This window comes from Geotrypetes seraphini, chromosome 6, assembly GCF_902459505.1.
Source record: "Geotrypetes seraphini chromosome 6, aGeoSer1.1, whole genome shotgun sequence".
NCBI lineage: Eukaryota > Metazoa > Chordata > Amphibia > Gymnophiona > Dermophiidae > Geotrypetes > Geotrypetes seraphini.
The window spans coordinates 210,121,824-210,134,360 of NC_047089.1; the positions used below are offsets into that span (position 1 = coordinate 210,121,824).

Below are 12,537 nucleotides of genomic sequence, written 5' to 3' on the forward strand. Positions count from 1 at the left end.
GGTTGGGTTAAGATATCTGGATAAATTTTTTGAAAAGTAGGGTTTTGATTTCTTTTCGAAAAGTTTTGAAGTCTCCCTTTGCCGTCAACAGGTTGGAGATGGAGTGGTTAAGTTTTGCTGCTTGCATCGCCAGAAGGTTATCAAACATCTTTTTGCGCTGAGTGCCCTTGAGTAGAATATCATATGATAAAGCCACTGGATTTTCTAATAAATTATTAATTTGATCCCAAATAGATCTCCAAAATTCCATTATCAAAGGACAATAGAATATTAAATGATCCAATGTCCCAGCTTCAAGGTGACAATGCCAACATCTATTAGACTTAAAACTACAGTGGTACTTCAGTTTACAAGTGCACCGGTTTGCGAGTATTTTGCAAGATGAACAAAACATTTGCAAAATCGGCACCTCGGAAACCGAGCGTGCCTCGATTTGCGAGCGGCGCCCCTCGTGATCTGGCACCCTCCCCCTGCGATCCCCCCCCCCGCTGTGATCGGGCACCCCCCTGCCGCTTCTTACTGTCATCTGGGCCTGGGCACTGGCACCAGCATGTCCTGTGCGTTGGTGCCAGTGCCCGAAGATCAGCCTCCTCTTCTTGCTGGGCCATGAGCATCTGCGCATGCTCAAGGCCTGCGAGTTCACGCTCTCTCCGAGATTCTCGGAGATCTCGGAGAGAACGTGAACTTGCAGGCCTTGAGCATGCGCAGATGCTCAAGGCCCAGCAAGAAGAGGAGGCCTATCTTCGGGCACCAGCACCAACGCACAGGACACGCGGTGGGTCTTTTACACACACACACTAAGTCAATTTTAATTGCAGCTATAAAAATTCTTTTTCTTCTATTTTTTGTATTAATAGCCATGGGTGAGCACTTAACTGCCACTTGTTTTGGAGATGGTAAGGATTCGTGTGGTATTCCTGAGTTAATCGGTTAGCGCATCTACATTATTGTGCACTTAGGGCTCGATTCTGTATACATCTCCTAAAAAAATTGGCGCCAACTAGTGCGGCACTAAGCATGATTCTATAAAAATTAAGCGCCTGTTATAGAATCACGCTTAGCACCGCCCAAGTGTGCTAAGTACTCTAACATTTAGGCACACCCTATTTATGCTAGGGTTTTCTTGGCCTAAAAGTCTGCGCCTAAGTTAGATGCTCAACTCAAAAGCACGCCCATGATTTGCTCCCTAACTACGCCCACTTAACTATGTGCTTTGCACCAGTGGTGTACCAAAGGGGGGGAGATCTGCCCCGGGTGCACGCCCCAAGGGGGTGCACAGCCGGCCAACCTTCCTATTCTGCCGCTGCTGCTTTCTTTAACCAGCAGCAGCAGCGGTAAACAGGGGTGTCTGCGGGTGGTTACTCAAGTGTTGTTCAGCTTCTGGCCAACTCCCCTGCTCAAAGCCACGGGCATCGGCTCATCATGCGATCCGCGGCTGCATCGGAATCGTTCACTCTGATGTCACGACGTCAGAGAGAAGGCTTCCGACGCAGCCGCAGATCGCGTGAGGTGTAGATGCCCGCGGCTTGAGCAGGGGAGCTGGCCAGAAATGCTGGGCAGGGAAGAGAACTGTTGTTGCTGCACAGGGAAGGGAGGGGCATAGAAATGTTGCTGCTGAACAGGGAAGGGGGCGTAGAAATGCTGCACAGACAAGAGAGTGAGACATGCTGCTTCTGTACAGGCAAGGGGGGGGGAAGAAATGCTGCACAGGCAAGGGGGAGAAAAATGCTGCTCCTGCACAGAGAAGGGGGGTAGAAATGCTGCACAGGCAAGGGGGGGGAGAAATGCTGCTGCTGCAGCACCCAATTGGGGAGAGAGGGAAGGAGGGAGAAGGAAGACAAGGGAGAGGAACCAGAGATGCCAAGTCCATGGGAGGGAGGGAAAGGAGATACCAGACCATGGAGGGGGAGGAAGAGATGCCATGGCATGGGGGAGGGAAGCGAAGGAGATAGAGATATCAGACCATCGTGTGGAGTAGGAAGGAAGGAAGGAAAGGAAGAGAAAGAAAGAGATGCAAAAGCATAGGGGAGGGGGTGGAGACAGAAAAATGGAGAGGGGGTGAAGCTGAAATGAATCATGTGCAAAGGAGAGAAATGACACAGGATATACAGTTTATTGAAGGGACATAGAAAGAGGGAAGATACCATATAGAAGAGAAAGGGGGTGGACAGTAGATGGAAGGGGTAGCGAGAGAGGGCAGAAGCTGGATGGAAGGGGCAAAGAGAGGGCAGATGTTGCATGGAAGGGAGAGAGGACAAACGCTGTATAGAAAGAAGAGAGCAAAGAGAAGATGATTAAAGCAGAAACGACAAAAAGTAGAAAGATTTTTTGTTGCTTTACTTAGAATCAAGTAGTATTGTAACTGTATTGATAAAAGTTTATAAATAGGAAATGGAAATAAGGCAATTTTTTTTTTACTAAACCCCTTTCCTCAGGTCAGGGCAGGATACCATAACAGCAGTATACTGTACTGTTCTGAAGAACGATTTGGCCTCTGAAAGCTAATTGAAAAATGAATTAGTCCAATAAAATGGTATTTTTTTATTTCTCATTATTTGTTTTATTTTTATTTGTTAATTTGTAAAGTGGTGGTTGTTATGTATCAGTTTTTTCAAATTTACATCTACTGTCTTTATATTTTACACAGTATTAGGGGACATGTGTCACTGTTTTTGTGGTGTTGTGGCATTGCATTGTATGCAGAGTCTGGTTTCTTGGCGGTTCAGTTTAACTTTTGTCTACATATTTCTATTTTTAGTTTGTGATTATTTTATATTGGGTGAGGGTGTATCTCTGTTCTGTGTGTATGAAAAGGACATAGTTTTCAGTTGGCATTGACTACAGGATCAATAGACTGTGCGGGATCTGGCTTGTTTAGTTTTACAATGTATGTGTTGGTGTTCTAGTGCTCACTGCAGTGTTTAAGATGCTGCCTTTTCCTAGGTACACTCTTGTTGTGCGATATGTGGATTGTTACTAAAAATCATTTTTCATATAGATGGGGGGGTGTCAAAAAATGATGGGCCCCGGGTTTCACATATGCTAGGTACGCCACTGCTTTGCACTAGGCTCCTAACTTTCAATTAACTCCAATTAGTGCTAATTAAGAGGTGTTGAGTGCCGATTATCGGTGTCGATGTAGCCTATTACTCAATTAAGTTTGGCACCTATATTGGCTAGGTGCGCCAATGTAGATGCCTAACTTTAGCTGTACTTTATAGAATTTGGGGGTAAATGGGTTGTGCCAGTAAATGGTTGTGCCAGAACACCTACTTTTTGCCCCTAACCCTCCTTCAGAAAAAAAACTGAAAAATTTGATTAGTGGTTGGTGTTGCGCATTTTGAACTTACTTCAAGACACTTGACATTGGGCAGCTCTGTTCATAGCTGCATTAGGCATACATTAGTACCTAACGCAGCTCAGTAAAAGGACTCTTAAGGGAAAAATGCTTGAGTACCTGAATAAATTAATGTAAACAGTTCTGAGCTCCCCTGGGAGAACTGTATAGACAATTGAATGAATGAATAAATAAGTGTGTACCTGAAGCAGTGGAGGGTAAAGTGACTTGCTCGAAATACCAAAAGTGACAGTGGGAGAAGCAGAATTTGGATCCTGGTTTGTTTGGTTCTTAATTCAGTTCTCTGACCGCTGGGCCATGCCTCTCTCTAACCAATAGGTAACTTGTTGCATATACTCATAGAAGGGCAAATATAAAATTACCCAAAGGTGAATCGTAATGCCTTAAGGCTGACCCAACAAATAATCTAATTGGAGCTTCCACGAAGTCTCCTCTTAGTGGCCAGTCACTGAAGAGCACTCACTATGTGAATGGAAATGCTGCAGAATCTGTGGTCAGAGGATGTGGTCAAAGTGGGATTCAAAAGAGATATGGACAAGGTCCTAGAGGAGAAATCCATAAAAAAATTATTAGCCAGGCAGATTTTGGCGAGCCATTGCTCATCTCTGCAAATCAGCTGTGAGAAATCAAAAATAACCTTTTGGGATCTGCCCACTCCTTTTTATTTTTTATTTTTTTTTGAAAATGTGTTTATTAAAGGATCAATGCATACAAGAAAATACAAAACGCAACCATCCAATAAAAACATCATGTACAAAAGTCAAAGGTACAGGTAAAAAGGAAATAAACATAGACAAATCCACAACGTATCAGCTCCCATGCAGATCCAATTTTAAGTGGAACCCACCCCCTCCAACCCCCCCCCCCCCCCACTCCCAGCACCCATGATCTCTAACCAGCACTAAAAAGAACTCCAATAATCCAAATAGGTCCTAGATTTCCAGCTCGCAACACCCCGGCGATGCTGTCGCTCCCAACCAGCCATTAAAGACATATTGGCCCGCCACTGTTGGACCGTGGGCCGCGTGGTGCCAATCCAGTAGCGAAGAATTAGTTTCTTTGTGATTCCCAAGGCCACTAAAAGAAAGCGCCTTCCAGGCTCGCCAACACCCGCTTCCACCAGGGGACTTGTGACACCCAACAGCAACGTCTTATAAGACCAGTCTATAGATAATCCTATAACTTTCTCCAGCTCCCGAAGCACATATATCCACAACTGCCCACTCCTTTTGATCTAGACTGGCAACTGTCTGAGATGGGACGCTGGGCTCGATGGACCTTGAACTGGCTTAACATGGCTGTACTTAGGTTCATATGGCCTTGATTGAAAACTCTGCCTGAATCTGTGTAGGGTTGAATATGTGATCTAAAGTAAAGAGTTGTGCGGGGACAGAAATCCCACCCGTCCCCGCCAGGATCCTCTCCGTCCCCACCCGTCCCTGTCAGGATCTTCTCCGTCCCCACAAGGAATTACCTCCATCCCCGCCCGTCTCCATAAAAAGCAGCAATTTCTTCTGACAGGATCATCAATTCCACAGTTTCTTTTGTGTTTGCGCTGCTGTTTTCCTTGTGGAATCTCTTTGATGGAACACTTTTTGTTTTCTGTTCAGGTAACTAACTTATAAACCCCCCTCTTTTACTAAGGCTGACGTGTCCATTATATTATATGGACGAACCCTGCTTCCAAAGCCTTCCATCCCCGTGGGAGTCCCGTTGGCCAGAGGGGGGGGGGGGGGTCCCCGTGGGAGTCCCGTGGGCCAGAGGGGAGGTTCCCATGGGAGTCCCATGGGTTAGGGGGGATTCCCGCGATCCCCGTTCCCGTGCAAACCTCTAATCTAAAGTTAACTAAACAAAGTTATCTCTTTTTAACTAGGCAAGCCCCCAGATCCACCTTTTTTTAGTAGTCTGAAAATATAATATCCAGTCAATTTGCCATGGCGAAATGTAGCCAATAAGTGAGGAAACATTTTTACAGCTATCTAGAGAAACGCTTGTTCCAGTTATACATGGTAGTTCAGTGTATACTAATTCAGGGAGGGAAGTGTTGGCTCCTTTAACCAGCATCTAAATCAGCCAGCTGCTCTTGAAACATCTGTCCTGTTCCCACTACTTTCAAGTGTCTAGATATGTAATGCAGTTAATCCTGATTAAAAAAACTTTTATGGTAGATGGTTCTTGTTGACAGTTTTGTATCAAAAGTAAAAATAAAAAGCATTACGTCTCTGCTGACCTGATTATAAAGGATTAAATTATGTGACTGAAGATATACCACAGCATCTTATCTGCGTTTTGTTTTGGTTTTTGTTTATTTCAGAACGATCCCCTCATAGACCCATTCTCCAAGCTGGGCTTCCAGCTAACAAAACAGTCCTTGTGGGCAGCAATGTGGACTTTGTCTGTAAGGTGTATAGTGATCCACAGCCCCATGTCCAGTGGCTTAAGCACATAGAGGTGAATGGCAGCAAGATTGGGCCTAATGGCTCACCGTACGTTCAGATTCTGAAGGTAAGTGTTTGGCTTCAGTTTATGACATGTGCTGCTCTTACTGATTCTCTTCCAGATGGACTACTTGTCTTGAGCCTGAAAGATGCAGCAATAAAAGGGCAATTTGTAAATTTCCCACGTTGTCGGAAGTCCACTGTTATGTTTATTTGTGCTTTTCTTTGCATCACAGTTGAAAGTAAATGCACATATGTCCACCTCTTAAAAATGTGTTTAAGGAAAAAGTGCATGCAGAAACTTGCATCAGCATTTGGGGGGGGGGGAATTCTAAAACTGTATGCCTATATATAGGCATCCAGAGAGTATCCTGGGTGCATATCCTGTAATGGAAGGTAGGCACTTACCTTTTGTTATAGAATCGCAGCATAACAGTGTAGATATACATGTGCATGCTTAGGCCATTGAGCTGGCCTCTCTCTATAAGTTATGCACATAACTTTTAGCCTTGGGTGCACTCCACACAGACTCTGCCTATGTGCACACCCATCTCCAGACTACGCACTATTGGAGATAAGCGCATAGGTCTCAATTCTCTAAAGGACGCCGATCTCGGCGGCTGCCTAGGAAGCAGCTGCTGATCGTGTGTCAATCACGCATCAGCATCCTATAGTGAATCACGTCTTTTTCCCCCCCCCCCCCAACAAACGCCTTAAATGTAGGCCAGCATTTTACAAGACTACATTTAAGGCCTCTATCTCACGCCTACAGAGACGCATAAGTACGTTTACGGATGCCCAAGGCCACTTGCGGTGGAAACCATGCCCACGGCAGACTTGGGTATCAGGAGGCGTGCCTCTACGCCTTCATAGGCACGAGTCGAATGCCTATATTGTAGGCGTCTTTCGCGGGATGGATTTTTTTCCCAAAAACATACGTCCCGATTAGTTGGTGATGTCTGCCACCGCCTATAATTGGAATGCTGTGTGGAGAATCAGCCCCCATAGTTTAGTGCACGTGTGTACACATGCTGCATAATTGGCGCCTACTTCAAAGAATCGCCCCTTTTTATGTGCACACTTTTACCAAAACATGCATCCTTTGAAATGATGAACATTTTTTGTATTTTCAAGTCCCTGTTCACAGGAGTGCTCCACTGAATGCAAGTAAAAGTGTACATTTTGTAGAACAAAGTATGTCTTTTCATCCACACACAAAGTGGGCAATTTTCAAGTAGTCCTTTTACCAAAATAAATAGCTAACCTCCTCCTTTACTAATGCATAGCGCAGGCTTTAGCACTAAAACCCGCGCTACGTGTTAGTAAAGGAGAGGGTATATTTGCTAATGTGAATGTCTTTTGAAATATACTTCGTCTTGGTTAGTGCATGAACAATGAATCTTATTTACCTGGACCAGAACTATATATTTCTGGATCCTTTAATAATATGTTATGGAGCTGCTCTGAAAAGTTTCAGTCAAGGTGAGTGTAGTTGCATGGTGTCTCTTAATTGATAGCTGGGCTGAAGTAGGATTTCACCATACAGCTATTCCATGGTTCTAGTAACAAGAATATTTTATTTCTGCATGGTTACAGTCAATGTGTGATATTGCAGCATATTTTTTCCTATAAACTCATTGATTGATCTCATCAGTGCTTTTCATTCTTGAATCAGGTGTTGGGTAGTGTAGAAGGGTGGTTTTCTTCAACATTAAGATCTGGTTTACAGCTGTTCAAGGAGAGGACATGGATAAGTCATGTGAACAAAAAGTATGAGAGAGCACCTTTGGGATTCCCACAGTTGAGCTTACTTTAGGATCTTATAGAGAAGCAGAATGACTACCCAACAAAGAGGAGACAACAGAAAAAGCACGCATCAAAATTATACAAATGAACACAACAGCGCTAACAGCCTAAAGAATAGGGACAAAGATGACTTTAATTGATGGGATCCGACATGGCCTGTGTTTCGGCATAAAGCCTGCATCAGGAGTTTGAAAAACAATGTGCAATGGTATATCAACCATCCATATTACATATATAATAATATCAAACAACTTTTCACATATATAATAATACATTATTGTTGACTAAATAAAGAATAATATAAAATGTTAAAACATATTTCTAAACATTAAAACTAATAATCAAAGAATCATAATAGACTATATTTAATGCAAAAGATATTGAATTCACAAATAAATAATATATCTTTTTCTGATATAACAATTCCAGTGTCATTCAGATGCAGATTACTTCTAAATCACACAGTCCCTTCTTACTTCAAAATGTTGGATGGTAACAAAAGTCTTACAGAACTGAATGTACTTAAAAATGAAAAAACAGGAATGAAACTAGTATTTTAATAGAACAGAATATGAAAGAACTTATTAATCCAGTTGGTGTCTCCTATAGCTTTGGAACCCTGGACTGACCTCAGAGATCTTTAATAATTGGATGTAAGAAAAAACTATAAGAATGAGGAATGAGTTTTTAAAGATATACAGTACTCCCCTGATATTCACGGGGGTTCTGTTCCAGGAACCCCCGCGAATCTTGAAAAAACGCAAATACGGTTTTCAGCGGGGGAGACAGGAGAGGGCAGCCGGAGCGCTGGCGAGTGAAGGAAATCACCCACTGTATGCTCTGACCGCCTCTTCCTGCACTAAAGTCAGGCCTCACTAATCAGGAGCTGCTTTGACATGCAGCTCCTGATTGGCGAGGCCCTACTTTAGTGCAGGAAGAGGCGATCGGAGCATACCGCGAGTGATTTCCTTCACTCGCCGGCGCTCCGGCTGCCCTCTCCTGCCCGGTTATTCGCGGGCAGGAGAGGGCAAATACCTCGGATAACCGCGGGAAAATACCGCGAATAACTGGGACCGTGAAAATCACCGGCCGCAAATGACCGGGGGAGCACTGTAGATTATACATAAAGAATTATTATCATAGGCCTTCAGGCAATACAGTACTTAACCGTATCAGCAGATCCAAATACTCAGGTGCTAAAATATGAAAAGACAGAGCCAGAAGTAATCTCCATCCTTAAATTTGGGCAAGCATTCTGACAGATAGAAGGAATGGGTGAGAGCCTACCAGAACCTGGAGGGAAAGAAGCAATGATTGGATGGATCATGCTACTTAGTTGGCCACTGACTCATAGTGTGACCACCACTGTGGTCCGACCGGGACTCCACAGCACCTCACAGTGGTTTCACAAATAATAACACCTGCGTGTGACCCGGACTGGAGTCACCCTGCAGGCCTGAACCGACACCAATAATAAAAAAACACAATTCTCTCAAAAGGAGATAAATGAAAAATGCTTCATTTTTTATTCCTTGGTAAAGCACCAAAAGTTAGGTAATTATAGGTCCAAGCAAACAGGTAAATAAACCACAAACTTGAACAGTCCAAACTCAAAAAAAAAGAGCAACAAATAGTGCAATAAAAAGTCAACACTGCTTTTCTTCTTATTTCTTCAGCTTTGAGGTTTGGGCCCACCTCAGAGCTTAATACAGCCTGCTCCCAAACAGATTATTCAGTTTAATCACCAAAAATAGAGTTCAAGGTACTGGCTCATCTCAGAGCCACTATAATGAAGCCTCTGGCAGTCATGCACTAAACTGCAAGGCAAAGGAGAGTGCCTCAGGTTTGCTTTAATTTTAGCTATTATATAGCCTACAAAATTCCCACCCAGGTAATAGCAAACCTCTCCCAAATCAGACACTATCAGCTTCACAAAAAAGGCAAAAACAGCAAAGGAAAAGAAAAGCAAAATTCCAAAAAGGTTCAGCTTCAATAAACAGTCTCTCAAAGCAAGCTGAAAACACACTCACAGTTTCTGCAAATTAGGATCTGCAGCTGGTGGAAAGACCAACTTCCATGGCTTCCTCAGTAGGACTCACTTCTTCAGGCAGGTTGTCAAGTTCCATTGGAAGTTCAGTGTCAGAAAGAACTTCCTCCAGCAATTCACCAGCCTCCTGTACCTCCATGGGTGAGGCTGTATCGTCCCTGCTTGACCCGAGGAGACTCTCAGGGAGGAAAGGTCTCAACCTTCTCCCTAGCCTGCCTCCCTGCTTGCACTCAGGTGCTGGCTTATGTACAGCAGGGGCACGCCCTACTCTACCTGAGTCAGCAGACCTGCCTGTGGCTCTTGGGCTCCTCCTGTGGTGACCTAGATAGTGTTCTTGCAGCAGGTCCCTAGAGATTTCAGGCTCCCCCTGGTGGTTAACCTGCAAATCACCCCTAGAACAATCCTTGTACATTCCCTTCCGGGTTTTCTTTTGTGTCTTAGGAGGAACTTTAGCTGGAACCAGGCCAGGCACGATGTCTGTCTGGTTACAATAGCAACCTGCACAGTTGGGAATCCACCCTGTGATGTTTCATGGCAGAGTACAGGAATGGTTTGTGATTGCCTTCTTTGCAGTGTGTGGTTCCACTGTGTTGCTGCTGCCCAACATAGGACCCCTCAGCCTACAGCACCTGGTATTCCCAGGAGGTCTCCCGTCCATAGGTCCCAGATTGAGTCATCCCGGTTTTACTTGCACTAAAAGCAATGAAAGTAAGGAGAACAGATGGAGACATCTGGGTTTTACTTCCATTGAAAGCAATGGAAGTAAAACCTGGATGTTTCAATCCGTCCTCCTTTTTCTTGAGCCATATGGTAACCCTACCCATCCAGGTACTTGCCAGGCCTGATCCTGCTTAGCTTCTAATAGTAAGAGCGAGCCTACTCAGGGCGGCCAAGCCATAGGCAAAGAAGCAATAGCATTTGCAAAATGTGAGAAAGCTCTCCAACAATTAAGGAACAACTGGCTAAAGCACAAATGCAGAAGAAATAGAGCAAGCTACTTCAGAAGGTACAAATACATCAAAACATGACACATGAATGGGTTGCGGAGGGGTGAATTTTAACCTAAAGATGAGAGTTGTAATTGCAGCAAAAGATAGTGGGCTATGGACAGGATGGTTCACCGACAACTACAGCTTTTTGTAACCCTGAAGTGCAAGCAGTTCCACATTTTGTCTCTGGACCTGACATGCTGATGTCAGGAAAAAATATATACAGAAAGATAGATTAAGATAGCACAACTCACCCACTGGAAACTTTATAAACAGTATTATGTTACTGTGCCAGAACACCGGGATCGCAGCTGAGACAATTATGGAAAGCAACAAAAGTTGTGATTTACCCGAGACATTCCTATTCCCAGCAATAAAAGTTTTGATGCAAGAAAATATGACATTGTGGTAAAGGAGGGGAAAAAACCCTTAAGAACTGTACTATTAATAGAACTATCCGTGTATTCTGTATTATCTGTGGAGAAAGAGAAAATCTTCAAGCACTAATAAATGTAATCAGAAACCAGGAAAATGTGATGAAAAAATAACAGAAATTATCCTGATTAAGTTGGGTGCCACCAACCTGATTAAAAAGAATTTCCAAGCACATCTTGATAAGTTGCCTGTGCATATTACATCTTATGAATTTCTTAAAGAGACTCTTTTTGGAACATTGCAAGTAATGAGACGAAGCGTTAGCAGCAAATCTGAGAGATGAATCTCCAACATACAAACCCTGGCATTTTTGTCACGATGCGTACAAAAATTAACCCATTTGGAGGCATAATGCAAAGGGTAGTATTAACTGTGCCTTGGTTGGGTTGGTAGAAGGAAGGGGAAAGGCTTGGCTGAGACATTGTCTCATTCATGTAGCCTGTGCGCTCTCTGTTATGTTCCGCTCTGCCCTGCAATGTGTTTCTTTGATTGAAATATCTGTCTGCAGTGATTTTTTTTTCCCGCCCCCCCCCCACATTGTGTCGTGATTCCCTTTGTTATTGGTTTGTTCTAGCATTCGGGGATTAATAGCTCGGATGCGGAGGTGCTGACCCTGTACAATGTGACAGAGGCTGAGAGCGGGGAGTATATTTGTAAGGTTTCCAATTATATTGGCGAGGCTAACCAGTCTGCGTGGCTCACTGTCAGCAGACCCATGGCAAAAGGTAAACCAAAGAACCTCCAAAAAAAAAAAAAAAGAGAAAAACAAGCAAAAGTGGGGCAATAAGAAAAACCTGCCCTTAGCGGCAGGAAACTTCTGTTTTCTCCCTGTCTCTGCTATATTTCTGGTTACCAAAAAGCCATGGAAAAATACTCAGGAATGGGCTAGCAGTAGACTTTCATGTTGCTCCTTCTGTGGTCTTCTGAGGTTTTCCTGAACTCTTTCTCTCTCCCTCTTAAATATATATATATATATATTTGATGTGACTGTATGTCTTCTGTTTTATATTTAGAGAGACTATTCTGATAATGAAGTCTCTCTAAATACAAAGTTGTGTTGTAAATACTTTTGTTGTACCTGGATTAGGCTTTGAGGACTACAGTAAGAAAAATATATATTTTTTTCCATTCCTTACGAAGAATGTATGTCAGACTGACTACGATTTGATTGAGGATCATGTACAGATTTTTCTCGAGTCTGTCGGCTCTTTTTTCAATGTTTTTGTTTCAGGTTCCTTTTTATTTCTCTGTTCTTGCTTCTCCACTTGTGTACCTTCCTATCCCCAGCCCTGTGTGAGTTGTCATCTCATGAAATCTAAGCTGGCCCATTATCCTTTGGGTTCCATTTTTCCATGTTGCCCATCCGCCAGCATGTTCCGATGGGCAGGAGATTCAGTTTGGTGAAGGGTTCAACAAAATTCCTCCTTAGGTCAACCTACATCCGAGGTCCTCCTAAGGTGTCTA

The 12,537-nt window shown here is 43.6% G+C and overlaps 1 protein-coding gene across 13 annotated transcripts in view; it reads left to right on the top strand.

Moving 5' to 3' along the window:
- FGFR1 (fibroblast growth factor receptor 1) overlaps positions 1-12,537 on the top strand; it is a 214,630-nt gene that overhangs the window by 166,615 nt on the left and 35,478 nt on the right. For 7 of the 13 annotated variants that reach the window (XM_033949742.1, XM_033949743.1, XM_033949744.1 and 4 more), the window contains 2 exons: positions 5,673-5,863; positions 11,648-11,798. In XM_033949742.1, coding sequence (XP_033805633.1) covers positions 5,673-5,863; positions 11,648-11,798 — 342 coding nt within the window. The remainder of the gene's footprint in view (positions 1-5,672; positions 5,864-11,647; positions 11,799-12,537) is intronic. The other 6 variants (XM_033949736.1, XM_033949739.1, XM_033949747.1 and 3 more) reach the window with 1 other exon arrangement.